General features: G+C 35.0%; 1 protein-coding gene across 2 annotated transcripts in view; it reads left to right on the top strand.

Moving 5' to 3' along the window:
- LOC127876447 (ubiquitin carboxyl-terminal hydrolase 38-like) overlaps positions 1–12899 on the top strand; it is a 74161-nt gene that overhangs the window by 55306 nt on the left and 5956 nt on the right. For both annotated transcript variants that reach the window (XM_052421742.1, XM_052421740.1), the window contains exons 3-5: positions 7699–7800; positions 8701–8859; positions 9065–9258. In XM_052421742.1, coding sequence (XP_052277702.1) covers positions 7699–7800; positions 8701–8859; positions 9065–9258 — 455 coding nt within the window. The remainder of the gene's footprint in view (positions 1–7698; positions 7801–8700; positions 8860–9064; positions 9259–12899) is intronic.

Below are 12899 nucleotides of genomic sequence, written 5' to 3'. Positions count from 1 at the left end.
GGTACCTCAATCCCACAAGTTATTGCGTATAAAAGTGATATTAATCATATAAAACATTGCTTATGGGACATTTATCAATCACTATAATTTAAAGCGCAAAAAAAAACACAGTAAGTTTGGACATTGTCTGATATAAAATTAGCGTTGTACGAAATGGAATACGGTCAGGCTATTATAAATTAATAAGGCTACCAATATCAGACGCTCGCGCAGGTACCAACTTCCCCGAAGTTACCGCATTTATTGGTTAACTAATATCAGTAATAATAACTCTTTTACAATAGCATTTATCGATACGTCTTTATTAAAATAATAACAAAATGGTTTTCACTTGTTTCTGACACACACAGAAACGCGATTTTTAACGGGGATTTCGTAAAGTTACACGAATTGGGTACCAAAATTCTCAATTATTTTACATGCACACGTGACATAATACATACTTAACAATGCTGAGTTATTGCTTATATGACATTTCAAGTTTGTGAAATAAATTAATGTTGTATAATCCTATAAAGGGGATCTCGGTAATTCTTGAAGCTTCCACTCGCTCTTGTCAAGACCGCATTGCCGCGTTGGAAATGGTATGAATTTAATACATCTAACTTATCTTTCTGGATACCAAATGTCAGAGTTGCATTAACCCTTTTTACACCTTTTTTGCCATATTTCATGTCCGTTTTTTAATCCGAACAAAATTAACGAAATCGTTTAAAAATGAGATCTAGGCATTCAAGCTCCTAGTGTGGATTAAAAGCGTTTATTGGTGACACCACATGACTGCAAATGTGTAGATACCGTTAATAAGATAATATATCACAGGTCACCTTCAAATAACATGTATGATGTCAATTAAGTGCATTACTATCAGAGTAATAAAACACAGCATGAATTAGGCTTCATGCTGGGTTTTATTTCTCTTTCAGTAATGCAGATGAACCTCGCTTCTGACCTAGTAACTGATAAAACTATTTTAAAAAAGTGAAATATTATGTGATAATCAGATCGATAACATAAACTATTTAAAACTGCTAGTTTATCCGATAAAAATATATTATAATTGTCTTTGACAGTGTTGACGTTCAGTTGTTCGTGGTGACGACCGCATGTATTTATACATCTCTTACACTTCTAAAGATCTCTTTTCGGCTTTGGAAACGATATAAATTAAATGTCACCAACTAATCTTTCAGGATATCGATTGTCCGAGTTACATAATCCCCATTGACACCGTTTAACCATTTTTAATCGTTTTTTTAAAGAGGAAAACAAAAGAAACTCGTTGGAATAAAACTGAACCTTAACATATAGCTTGTCTAGAAAATGGCGGACAGGTCGTTGCTAACGAGTGCGCCTGATTAATCGATCGCTGATTGGTGGATCAATTCTAGTGGGCGGAGCGATCATAGATAAGGCGTCATGTCAATTATCGCTTCTCAGCCTTTTGACTAAGATCAAAGTGTAAAGTGTAGTATTGGCATCCTTTCGATCATTTGTCTTTATTGCGTCACGCCTAAAATAGTTATCTGTTAATGATGTGCACAACGGTTCTGCTACAAACTACTTCTGACCAATCAAAAATAATTACTTGATCGTTGGATACGCCTTAAACCAATCGCTATTGTTCAACTTCACATGGTATATTTTTTGATTGGATGAAGGTGTGGTTTCGTTGATTTCTTCACAACTGTCCCACATTAATGCAAAATCGTTTTGTAAATAAAAAGATCTTATCTGATTGAAGTTTTCATTCATTGTTTGATTTTAATAATATTACGCACGGACACCCTTGATTTTTAAAAAGTGTAATAATTGGACATATTAACGAGCGATGCGAGTGTTGGTAAATTCACCTGTTTCACCCATAATGGCGAAAGCGTTGTTGATTATTTGAGAGCAAATTACAATTATTTTGACCATATAATGAATTTCTGCGTTCAAGATTTTACCGCATTTTCACATCAATAGCACTAACATTTGAATACAAAAATATCTGCTCATAATATAAATGCTGAAAGTTATTACATTAAATGGGATAATAATTTTGATTTGTGAAATATATTTTTAAGTTCAAAATAATAATTGATATGTTATTATGATTTTGAACAATAATATATATTTTTCGTGATAATAAATAATCGAAATGTTGAATGTTTTGTTTGAAATATATTCTTATTATTAATATCCCAAAAAATGTGAACTGCTGGTACAAAAGCCCTCAGAACCATGACTAAAACCGTCACTTAAACATGTCCAAGATATTTAGGAAATATACCCCCCCCCCCCCCCCCCCCCCCCCCCCCCGACATATGGCAGAGTCAAGGCAAAAAAAAAACAAGTTTTTCTAGCCAAATTATACCCCTCGACTTATGGCCGAGGTAGACTTATGGCCGCGAATGTACGGTATGTAGACTTATATAGTTAACATTTGGTGTGCAACATTCTTTGGTGGATCCTCTGCTAAGTTTGTTCAAGTTATGTACACTGCAACACCGATATATCGCGGTTGGTGGGGTCCAAAGATCGCGAGTGGGATATACCTGGTGCGCGATATAACTCGAGAAGTGTCTAACTTAATTGTATTGCGGTTAATTTGTCAAATTCCCCCAATGTTTTCATTCTACATGTATATACCGAGCTGCTACATATTCGTATTGTTAAAATTGCAAACCATTCTACAATAAACATTTTCATTACTACATACATATCTGTATTTATCATAAATAACCAAAATGTAAATTATATTTTTTATTTTCATGTATGATTGCTCGCAAATCAGCTAAAATGAAGAATTCTTGCTGTAAAACTTATAAAATATAATTGTGCATAGATTCAAATTTACCCTTATGAATCGTCCTAATGAAGGAATTGTAACAGCGTAACAGTAACGATACCGCGTGTTTGAATTATATTTTATTAAGAGTAAATTTCAATGCCACATAAAAAATTCCCGAGATACCGCAGTACTTAAGTTGAAATTTACAAGAAACTTTTAACGGAAATTAAATAATCTCAATGTTGTACCCGCTCCAAAATGTTTATTTACAAATAAATACACCCACGCCCATTTTCGCGCGCTTTTTATCTGGACAAAGAAATTCATGACTGGAACCGAAATTTAACGATTTATGTACCAGTAAACTGCCATTATTTCCTTTGCAATGACACTAATTGGATATTTCTTAAGTGTTAAAAACAACCCCAGCCGTGTGTAAACAACACTGTGGCTTATCAACTGTTTTTCACGCTTCACTGCGTGCCATAGTAAGCCGCGAAATATGGGGTATTAATATTAGCTAGAACAGGTTTTTTGGTTAAGTTAGCGAATTCTCAGATTTAAACATGTCATTTAGTGATCATGTTCGTCGAATTTTTGGGAGCCAAAGCGCGATATATTGGACAGCGTGATATAACGGTCCGCGAAGTGTGGGGCCTTCTTGTTAACTTTGTTCATTGCAAACAACTTATTTCAGGGAACAAAATCAACAGTTTTTTAGTGCAGACCTTGGCATTTTTCAGACCCAGCAGAGGAAGAATGAGAGGGGTGTGTTGGAGTCACGTGGTAGGGCCGCTTTTTGGTCCGTCTGTCAGTTAGTCTGTAAATTATAAAATATAATAATTAGGTAATTGAGAAGGTTAAAATCATTTTAAAATCCTGAAATTGTACTTATACATGGTCAAGTAATGAGGGGAAAACTTTTGGTTTGTCCAGGGCTTTTTCTGCCATTTGCCAAATTAGCCAATGGCTACAAATAAGATAATTTGACTCAGGAAATGTCCATTTGTTACAATTTCTTCTTCATAGTCACCCATCAAATATCCAAAATAATAAGGATTCAGACATAACGAGGTAAATTGAGCTATAGAAACACTTGACATAGCAAGAGCCCTGCTTGTCCAGAAATAACCTGCATCTGACTAGTTGGACATAGGATTTTACACTTGTTAACCCTTAGTCAGAATGTGGCGTCTCATCAGGATCCAAACTGTTTGCTATTCTGATAGTATTCTTTGAAAAAAAATCGAAGAAAATTGCTAATTTTAGAAATTTAGCAGACAACATTTTAGCAGACGACCAATTTCCCAGCATGCAAAGGTTTAATGTTGAATTTTTTATTGTTGATAATTAATGAATGTGGACATAATGCATTTAGTATTTTTTATGGTTTAAGATTAATAAAATCTTGTTATCATTAAAGGATATCTAAAAATATACTTATTCCATTTGTTTAGAAAACACATACTAATATAGATAAGCAATAAATCTGATACTAGTGTATTAAGTGAAGCTCGATATTCAAGACTTCAACTGATGTTTTGCTTTCTGGTAATTGTTATTGATGAATAGATGACAAGCTAAAATAAAACCATGTAAGTTCAACCAAAGTTTATGCGAAAGCGTTTTCCCTTGTGAATCAGCTTTTACTGTGCTCATTATTCATGAAAATGATTTGTTAGCTGACATATTAAGTATATTTTCAAATCACTACATATGTATGTTTTCTTCCTTACAAAATGATATAGACTGAAATCTACTTTGCCTTTATCAAATGAAATACCAAAATGTGATTTCAGACCTGTATATAAATTACTTGGCAATACCTGGCAGTTACTGAATTATTTTATAAATAAACATGGACACTTTACATAATAAGTATGTGCATAAGTCTGCAGTCCTTGGATGACCTATTTAGTAAAACTCCTCAAGGTCTCGGAAACATATTTAAAATACTTTCTGTCATGGAAGCTGAACAAAATGTGAGCAAGTAACAATTGAAGTTGACTAACTCGTTGATTTGACTTCGGCCCAGTAATAGGAATTTAGCCAGACCTTTTGGCCAGTTATGGTTTGGGACTTTCTCAGAGACTGCACTTTATGATTTAACGTCTTTGTCCGATTTACGACGGGGCACAGTTCAAAGTAGTTTAATATATACTTGAACAGGTTGTTAGCATCTGCATGTTCTTGTTACATTTCCGATTAATAATGTGAAATAGGACTGACTGACTAGGCACAACCTAAATTGTTTGTGTATGTGTGTTTTGTAGTTAATGAGGTCCTGTCCTGCCCCTTAGGTTGCATAATGTGAGGACCTAGGGTGTGTCCCTACACTCTGACCCAATTAAAATCTGAGACGTTCAAAAGTTTGGACAAATGTTGAATTATGGCTGCAGTATCAAGTTTTTTGTTGTTTATTTATGACAAATATTTAAATTTTGGTGTTGTGCTGGGGGGGACGCAGAGTACTGGGAGGATAGCCATCTGTATATTACAGGGACAACCAATCAAGCTCACATGCCCGATGCAAGGATCAAACCCGGGTCACCTAGTTGTGGATTTAACACCTCTCTGACCGGACTCAGTGACAATATATATTTTTATCCCACTTTTACAGCGAATTCGGTTGATTAAAGCCCCGTTGATTAAATTTCTGCTATAAACCATGCCACGAAATGACATCATTTTTTCAACAAAATGATATCATACACACAGCGAAATTATCCAGTTAAACTAATTTGTTTAAATAAAAAGGTTAACTGAATAAAAAGTGGGATAAATAGAATAATAGGTTAGTGTTGATTATAGATCAGGTTTATCATGCTCAGCACAAAAACGAAAAAGCACTCGCCAAGGCACGTGCTTTTTTTTTTTTTAAGCCTCGCATGATAAACCTGATCTATAATCAAAACTTACCTATTATTCTCTATATATTGGTCACAACAAGCCATTCAATGCAAAAGATACAAATTAGTGTTATCTATTATTGACTAAACCACATGGTTTTCATGAAGTACAGGGGGTAACCTCTGAAAAGATTAACTCTTAATTATTCATTTTGTGACAGGTTTTCTTAATGACTTTCACTCTTATGATATTTGTGTGTTAAGATAGTTGTCGAGCATTATATTTAATATCTTGTATGTTCAATATATTTTTAACTGTTTTTAACTGCATGTTTTTTTCCAACATGAAAAACAATCTCTGTAGCCATCAGGGCGTCAGTAAAGCATCAGTTCATTCGGGGATTTTGTTCTCATGTAAATAATGTTTTTTTTCACATGGTTTTTGTTAGTTGAAATGATGTGTCATCTTTATGTGATCATGAAATGATGTGTCATCTTTATGTGATCATGAAATGATGTGTCATCTTTATGTGATCATGAAATGATGTGTCATCTTTATGTGATCATGAAATGATGTGTCATCTTTATGTGATCATGAAATGATGTGTCATCTTTATGTGATCATGAAATGATGTGTCATCTTTATGTGATCATGAAATGATGTGTCATCTTTATGTGATCATGTTGTTGAAATGATGTGTCATCTTTATGTGATCATGAAATGATGTGTCATCTTTATGTGATCATGTTGTTGAAATGATGTGTCATCTTTATGTGATCATGAAATGATGTGTCATCTTTATGTGATCATGAAATGATGTGTCATCTTTATGTGATCATGAAATGATGTGTCATCTTTATGTGATCATGAAATTATGTGTCATCTTTATGTGATCATGAAATGATGTGTCATCTTTATGTGATCATGTTGTTGAAATGATGTGTCATCTTTATGTGATCATGAAATGATGTGTCATCTTTATGTGATCATGAAATGATGTGTCATCTTTATGTGATCATGAAATGATGTGTCATCTTTATGTGATCATGAAATGATGTGTCATCTTTATGTGATCATGTTGTTGAAATGATGTGTCATCTTTATGTGATCATGAAATGATGTGTCATCTTTATGTGATCATGAAATGATGTGTCATCTTTATGTGATCATGTTGTTGAAATGATGTGTCATCTTTATGTGATCATGTTAAATGATGTGTTATCTTTATGTGATCATGTTAAATTAACTTCCACTGTGAGTACTTGTAGGTGGTTTTTGTGTGGCCCGGTTTTATCAACCAAGTCATGCGTGCAGCGATTTTTTGTCTTACATTTGTGTTTGTAGATCATTTTATTCAGAATATAGTTTACATGCGTTACTTTTTGCAATCCCTAATATTTCTTAAATATTGAAGTGATTTGCTTGAAAGATTGCTTAATTCTGGTAAGTTTTAGATAGAGCATTCACCACTTTGTAAGTTTGAGTAATCATGCGCAGAAAACAAATTATGCTGAGGCCAATTAAAAAATTGTTTGGGATAGCATGACAGACTGTTTAGGAGCTTCCCTTTCCGCTCCTGAGACCACTAGACTATAACTGACAGTATATGCCCTGACCAGATTGCAAAAATGCATAGGCTGTTTCGGAGTAACGCTTGCCCCATATTGCCTCATAATTTTGTTGTGCTCATATATTTCTCCAATCAAGTTTTTTTCCATCACCCTCTATTCATGTGCAGTCATAAAATGGAAATGAGCATTCAACTAAGCAAGCCCAATTTCAAATATTATCTAGAGACTAAAAAAATTGAGTCCCTAGTATAGATGGCTGGTGGGCCTCTGCTAACTCTTTCAGTGCGGGAACCGAATTTTGAAGGCCTTTGCAAACAGTTTGGATCCAGATGAGACGCCACAGAACGTGGCGTCTCATCTGGATCCAAACTGTTTGCTATTCTGATAGTATTCTTTGAAAAAAAATCGAAGAAAATGCTAATTTTAGAAATTCAGCAGACGACATTTTAGCAGACGACAAATTTCCCAAAGGGCTAATGTCAATGACTTCCTGTGTTGTAGATCTTCCAGAAGCTGCAGTTTGTTCCTGTACGTGAGCCTGGACTGAACATAGTGTCCCACATGCTTCTGAGCTTCCAACACTCTCCAGAACCTTTCCATAAGGTAGGCACAATGAACGGTCTTGCTAAGTATAGTATAGTAAATACCTTGAAACCAATATTTTTCAAGAAGACAGTAACTTGCATGTGTTGGCAATTGTACTGTACTTCTATATAGAAAAGCACTAGAAAAATCATGCTAAAGAGCACAATGTTATGTTTTCTGCATGGAAAGCATATGTGCTTTCACTGCAATGTGAAAACTTTGTAGTGCAGAGAACACTTAATACTTTACTTTTGTGTAAAACTTTTGTAGCATAAAATGTCAGCCAATTTATAAATGCATCACACAGTTTTTTCACAAGTTGACATATTGAGTAAAGAATTAGCACACCTGATGTGGAGAGCTCAAGAAGAAAAAAGGTGATACAAATATCCAGTGGTTTACAACTAATGAGGCGACTCATATTATACATAAGTGAAGATATGGACCCCTGCCAAATAATTCCCTTATCCATACAGAAAAGTGCGCTTTTTTTGCAACAAACAAGCTGTCATACTTTAAATTGAGTGTTTCATTAGTTTCTTGCCAGATCAGACATTGGATTGATAGAACAATTCATATTCTAATGGATTGAAAAAACAAATAAAGGAATAAATTAATAAATATAAGTAAGACAGTTGAAAAAAAAGGTGAAATTTTCACTCTGCAATGTGTTGCGGGTAATTCTAATCATTATAACCATGTTCTGAGTAATTTCTGTGGTGGGCATTTTTCCAGATAGATATGACTTAAATAACAGATACCAAATAGATATTACATATAAATTAACACCTAACCCTACCCCTTACCCTTCGTGGGCTGAGTTAACACCACACTTCTTTTGTGCAATTTCTCTTTGGGTGATGAATCTATTTGGATACAGCATTAACCAATTTCTGTACCACTCAACCATGTTTGCAGATTCTGCCTATGGTTCCAAAGATCATCTCAGTGATGCAGAATGATGCCTCTGATCAGTCTCCGCCGCTGCTTGCAAGGCTTGCAGAGCTCCTTCATGTGCTCATGTACCTTCATGCAGGCTTCCCAGAACTCTATGACCCTGTGTATGATGTCATCAAGGTATTTAAATGTCCATGACCAATTGTACAATAAGTGTGCCACATTGATGCTATGATTCTTTATATTCCTTTATTGTGACTGTTAAAAAGTAGACTCACACATTCCCAGAAGTCGAAATTTCAAGTTTTTTTACTGCCACGCCAAAGGGCCAATGTCTGACCTATGCCATTTCATGATACATAGAAAATCGTATCCCTGTTATCAGGACTTTCCCAAGCCCTCACCAGACATGATCAAGTTCCGCCTGCTGGAGTCTAAGTGGACAGCTCACCGTGATGGCTCCAGTCAGGCGCCCCGGTCCTATCAGCCCAAGGCAGAGATGGGCAAGACTGGGCTCTTCAACCTGGGCAACACCTGCTACATGAACAGCATTCTGCAAGCACTTTACATGTGTGACAGGTAGATACAACTTTGGGGAACTGGATCTGTGTCCTTAGCAATCTCATTTATGTCTGAAAGCCGTCAAAAGAAAATCAATTTGGTCCCCAACTTGTTATCTTATATTTGATGCTAAATATGTGTTGATAACTCTCTTTTATTTCCACAAACATATCTGCGTAAAGGGTTGTCTGATTTGGCAACCAGTTTGTTTTATTTATAGCTGGCTTTTGGTCACTTTCCTTTGTGTTAGAAACCGCTACTATTATGTTGGTGTTGATTTTGAAATTTTGTAGTATGTATATTGTATTGATATGTGAGAGGGAACGCGATTTTGACTATTCCGGCGCTAACGTCACAACGCGAAAAAACGCGTGACAAAAACATGTTTGAAATTACACTCATTTTTTCGTTCGTTTGCGTGCACAAAATAGACGAAAAACCTACATGAGAAACCTACATTGTTTCGAATATTGACAAATGAATCAAGAAAATCGTTTTTCTTCCGTTATATAGTATAAATTAACCGTAGATGTCTGCGGATTTTACATAAAGAGAGTTTTATCTGACTGGTTGCTACGATGTAAAATTTCCGGTTTTGTAATTTACACATTTGTTTGGTAAAACGCTTTTATTTCCGCTATTAAGTAAGCAACTGAGTGTTAATTGGATCGTTATTTGTACGAGGTAAGTGTTATCTTTTGCTTTACATGTCTACCTAATTTTTATAATAAACTATTCGTTTGAATAGCTTTAATTTAATTGACCCGGAAGTAATTGTTGGTTGTGGGAATCAGTGTTGACAGTTTTACTTAGCAACTGAAAATGTCGGCAGGTTAATACAAATGTTTTTATGAAAATCATTAAAAATGAGCCAGTTTACATCATCCCAGGCATCAACTATTCCCTACATGCTAGATTCATCACAGAATGACCCTGAATTTATTAATGAACTAAAGGAAGTTGATCAACTGTATTTCCAGGAAAATGTTTCTTCACATTCCCCTCCCATTGTTGAAAGGTCCCTTCTCGCCACTCTTATTAATAGTGATGAGTGTGACAGCTTTGATGGTGTATTTGATAACAATGAAATTGTTGGTGATGAATGTCCAACTAATTCTTTTGTTGAATGCATGCCCACACATGGAAGAAATGAGGACAATGAAGAGTTAGAATGCGCCAAGACTCTTGTCAATGTATGTCAATTAATCGCAAACCTTGTTCGATGGTGGTAGACTTTGACAGTTTAGTTTCTTACAGAAATTCATGTTTAGAAATGAGTAGAAGTGAGCGGGAATTAGTGATCAAGAGCAGCTTATTTGCACACCGGGTTAATACTTCACAGACCTCAACAAACAGAAAAAAGGAAAAACTACGTAAAAAGCCATCACAAACATATTTCTTTATGGGACAGAAAATTTGCAAGAAAACGTTTGTGTTTGCACATGCCATTTCATGCAGTACATTGCAAAAAATTGCTATTTCTCTTGATAAAGATGGTATTTTGCCCAGGGTGCACGGAAACACTGGAAAACTTCCAGCAAATGCCTTATGCTTTGAAGATAGGCAAAATGTTAAAGATTTTATTCATGAATACGCTACTGAAAATGCACTCCCTCTACCAGGACGCCTGCCCAACTGCCCAGATCGCACAATGCTGCTCTTGCCTTCTGATAAATCAATTGCACAAGTGCATGATTTGTATAACCAAAGTGCTGAACTGTCCCATTACAGACAGATTTCATTAAAGACATTTAGATCACTTTGGAATGACCTATGTCCACAAATTGCGCTGGCAAAGCCAATGACTGACTTGTGTATGACATGTCAAACATTTGGGTCTAAGTTAAGTCAAACAGGCCAATTTACTGATGAACAAAAAAATGAAATTGTCATTAGTTATAAGTCCCACTTGGATCTGGCTCACAAGCAAAGAGAACAGTACAGAGAGATGACAGCGAGTAGCAAGCAAATTTTCTTAAATGAAAACTTACATGAAGGTGTGCATTACCATACAAAAATATGTTGGAGTAGCATATGGATAATAATAATAATAATACACTTTCACAAAATGCTGTTATAAAATAAATATGCCTTCTAACCTTATGAGCTTCAGATGTGCCAACAAATGCTTATTCAATTCTTGTAAAATATTTCTCCTGAAATTTATTGTCTCCTTTTTAAGTTTTCAAAACTTAGTTTTGTTTGTTTGCAGGGGCCGAGCCTTGTAGCAGAGACATCTGCTACCACTATTCATGGGACTTTGCACAGAATGTGCATTTCCCCCATCATGCACAGCAAGTGGGCCCAATATACTTCTGCAGCCCCAGAAAATGCCATGTCTTTGGCATGTGTGCAGAAGGGTCAGGTAAAGGCATAATGTTATCTCATCTTCTCAGCAGAATTGACAAATTAACACCCCTTGGGATGAACTGAGTTATATTCCACATATTTGAATATAGCAAACACACACACTAAAATGCCATTATTTTTTATCCAGTTATTAATTTTTTAGTCACAGTAATTGTGTTAATTTGACTGAAAGCCTGAAAGGTTGAACCGACTCCGCTTCAGGTGTGAAATAATAAAAGAGTAAAATGCAATAGTTAAACAATAATAATTTATTAATTTATTGCTTATAAATATCATGATTTAATTGTTCTTTTGTTGCAGTACCATATTGATGTTTTTACAATCTTTTGTTGCAGTACCATATAAATTTTGTTACAACATCATTTCATTCTGTTTTTTTTTTTCTTTCACAGGAAAACAAGTGTTCTATCTAATCGATGAAGCAGAACTGCCAGAGAAGGGTGCTGAAAGTGTTGTCAGCTTGGCTCACCATCATTTCCAACACTTTGGTGTTGGAGAAAAGCATGCAGAGGTAATAATATAACAATAATAATAATAACCTATTTGATTTAAATACATGCCTTATGTTGCCTGCAGTATTTTGTAATTTCTTATTGTGTTTCTGTTAGATATTTTATCTGTTGTCAAATTTAATTAATTTTGTTGGAACATATCATTCATTAGAGTTAACACGGTGTCTGGAGCCTACTTTTTATGCATCCTTCTTCGAAGAAGATGGGGTATATTGTTTTTGGCCTGTCTGTCCGTCATTGTTTCTTTCTGTGTGTATGTCTTAAAACTTTTACCTCTAGGGTAAAGTTTTGTCATAACTTTTGCATTATTGATGACAGCATCTTGATACTTGGCATGCATGTGTATCTCATGGAGCTGCACATTTTTAGTGGTGAAAGGTCAAGGTCATCCTTCTAGGTCAAAGGTCTACGGTCAACAACAACAAAAATTCAAATTGGCGCATTTGGGTGCATTGTGTTTCTGACAAACACATCTCTTGTTCATTACTCTTTATACAATAAATATATCTCCTTTTGCATTGTGATAAATTTCCACAGATTTATGTTTTCTGGTTAAATATTTACTTCTATTTTGCTTAAGCAATTTGCAATTTCAGATCCACTTTGATAATGCAGTTGGACAAAACAAGAACCACACAGTGATTTGGTATGCCATGTGGCGGACTCTGACAGGTATGCGTTTTGAATTTTCTTACTGATGAGTTTGTTTAAGTATCCATAAACTCAAGAGTTTGGTGATTTTTATGTTTTATCTCTAACTTTTGTATGCCCCCTTCT

The sequence above is a fragment of the Dreissena polymorpha genome, chromosome 4 (genome assembly GCF_020536995.1).
Source record: "Dreissena polymorpha isolate Duluth1 chromosome 4, UMN_Dpol_1.0, whole genome shotgun sequence".
Classification (NCBI taxonomy): Eukaryota; Metazoa; Mollusca; class Bivalvia; order Myida; family Dreissenidae; genus Dreissena; species Dreissena polymorpha.
The sequence above is the reverse complement of the archived record's forward strand: the minus strand, read 5'-3'. Positions and strand labels throughout refer to the sequence as shown.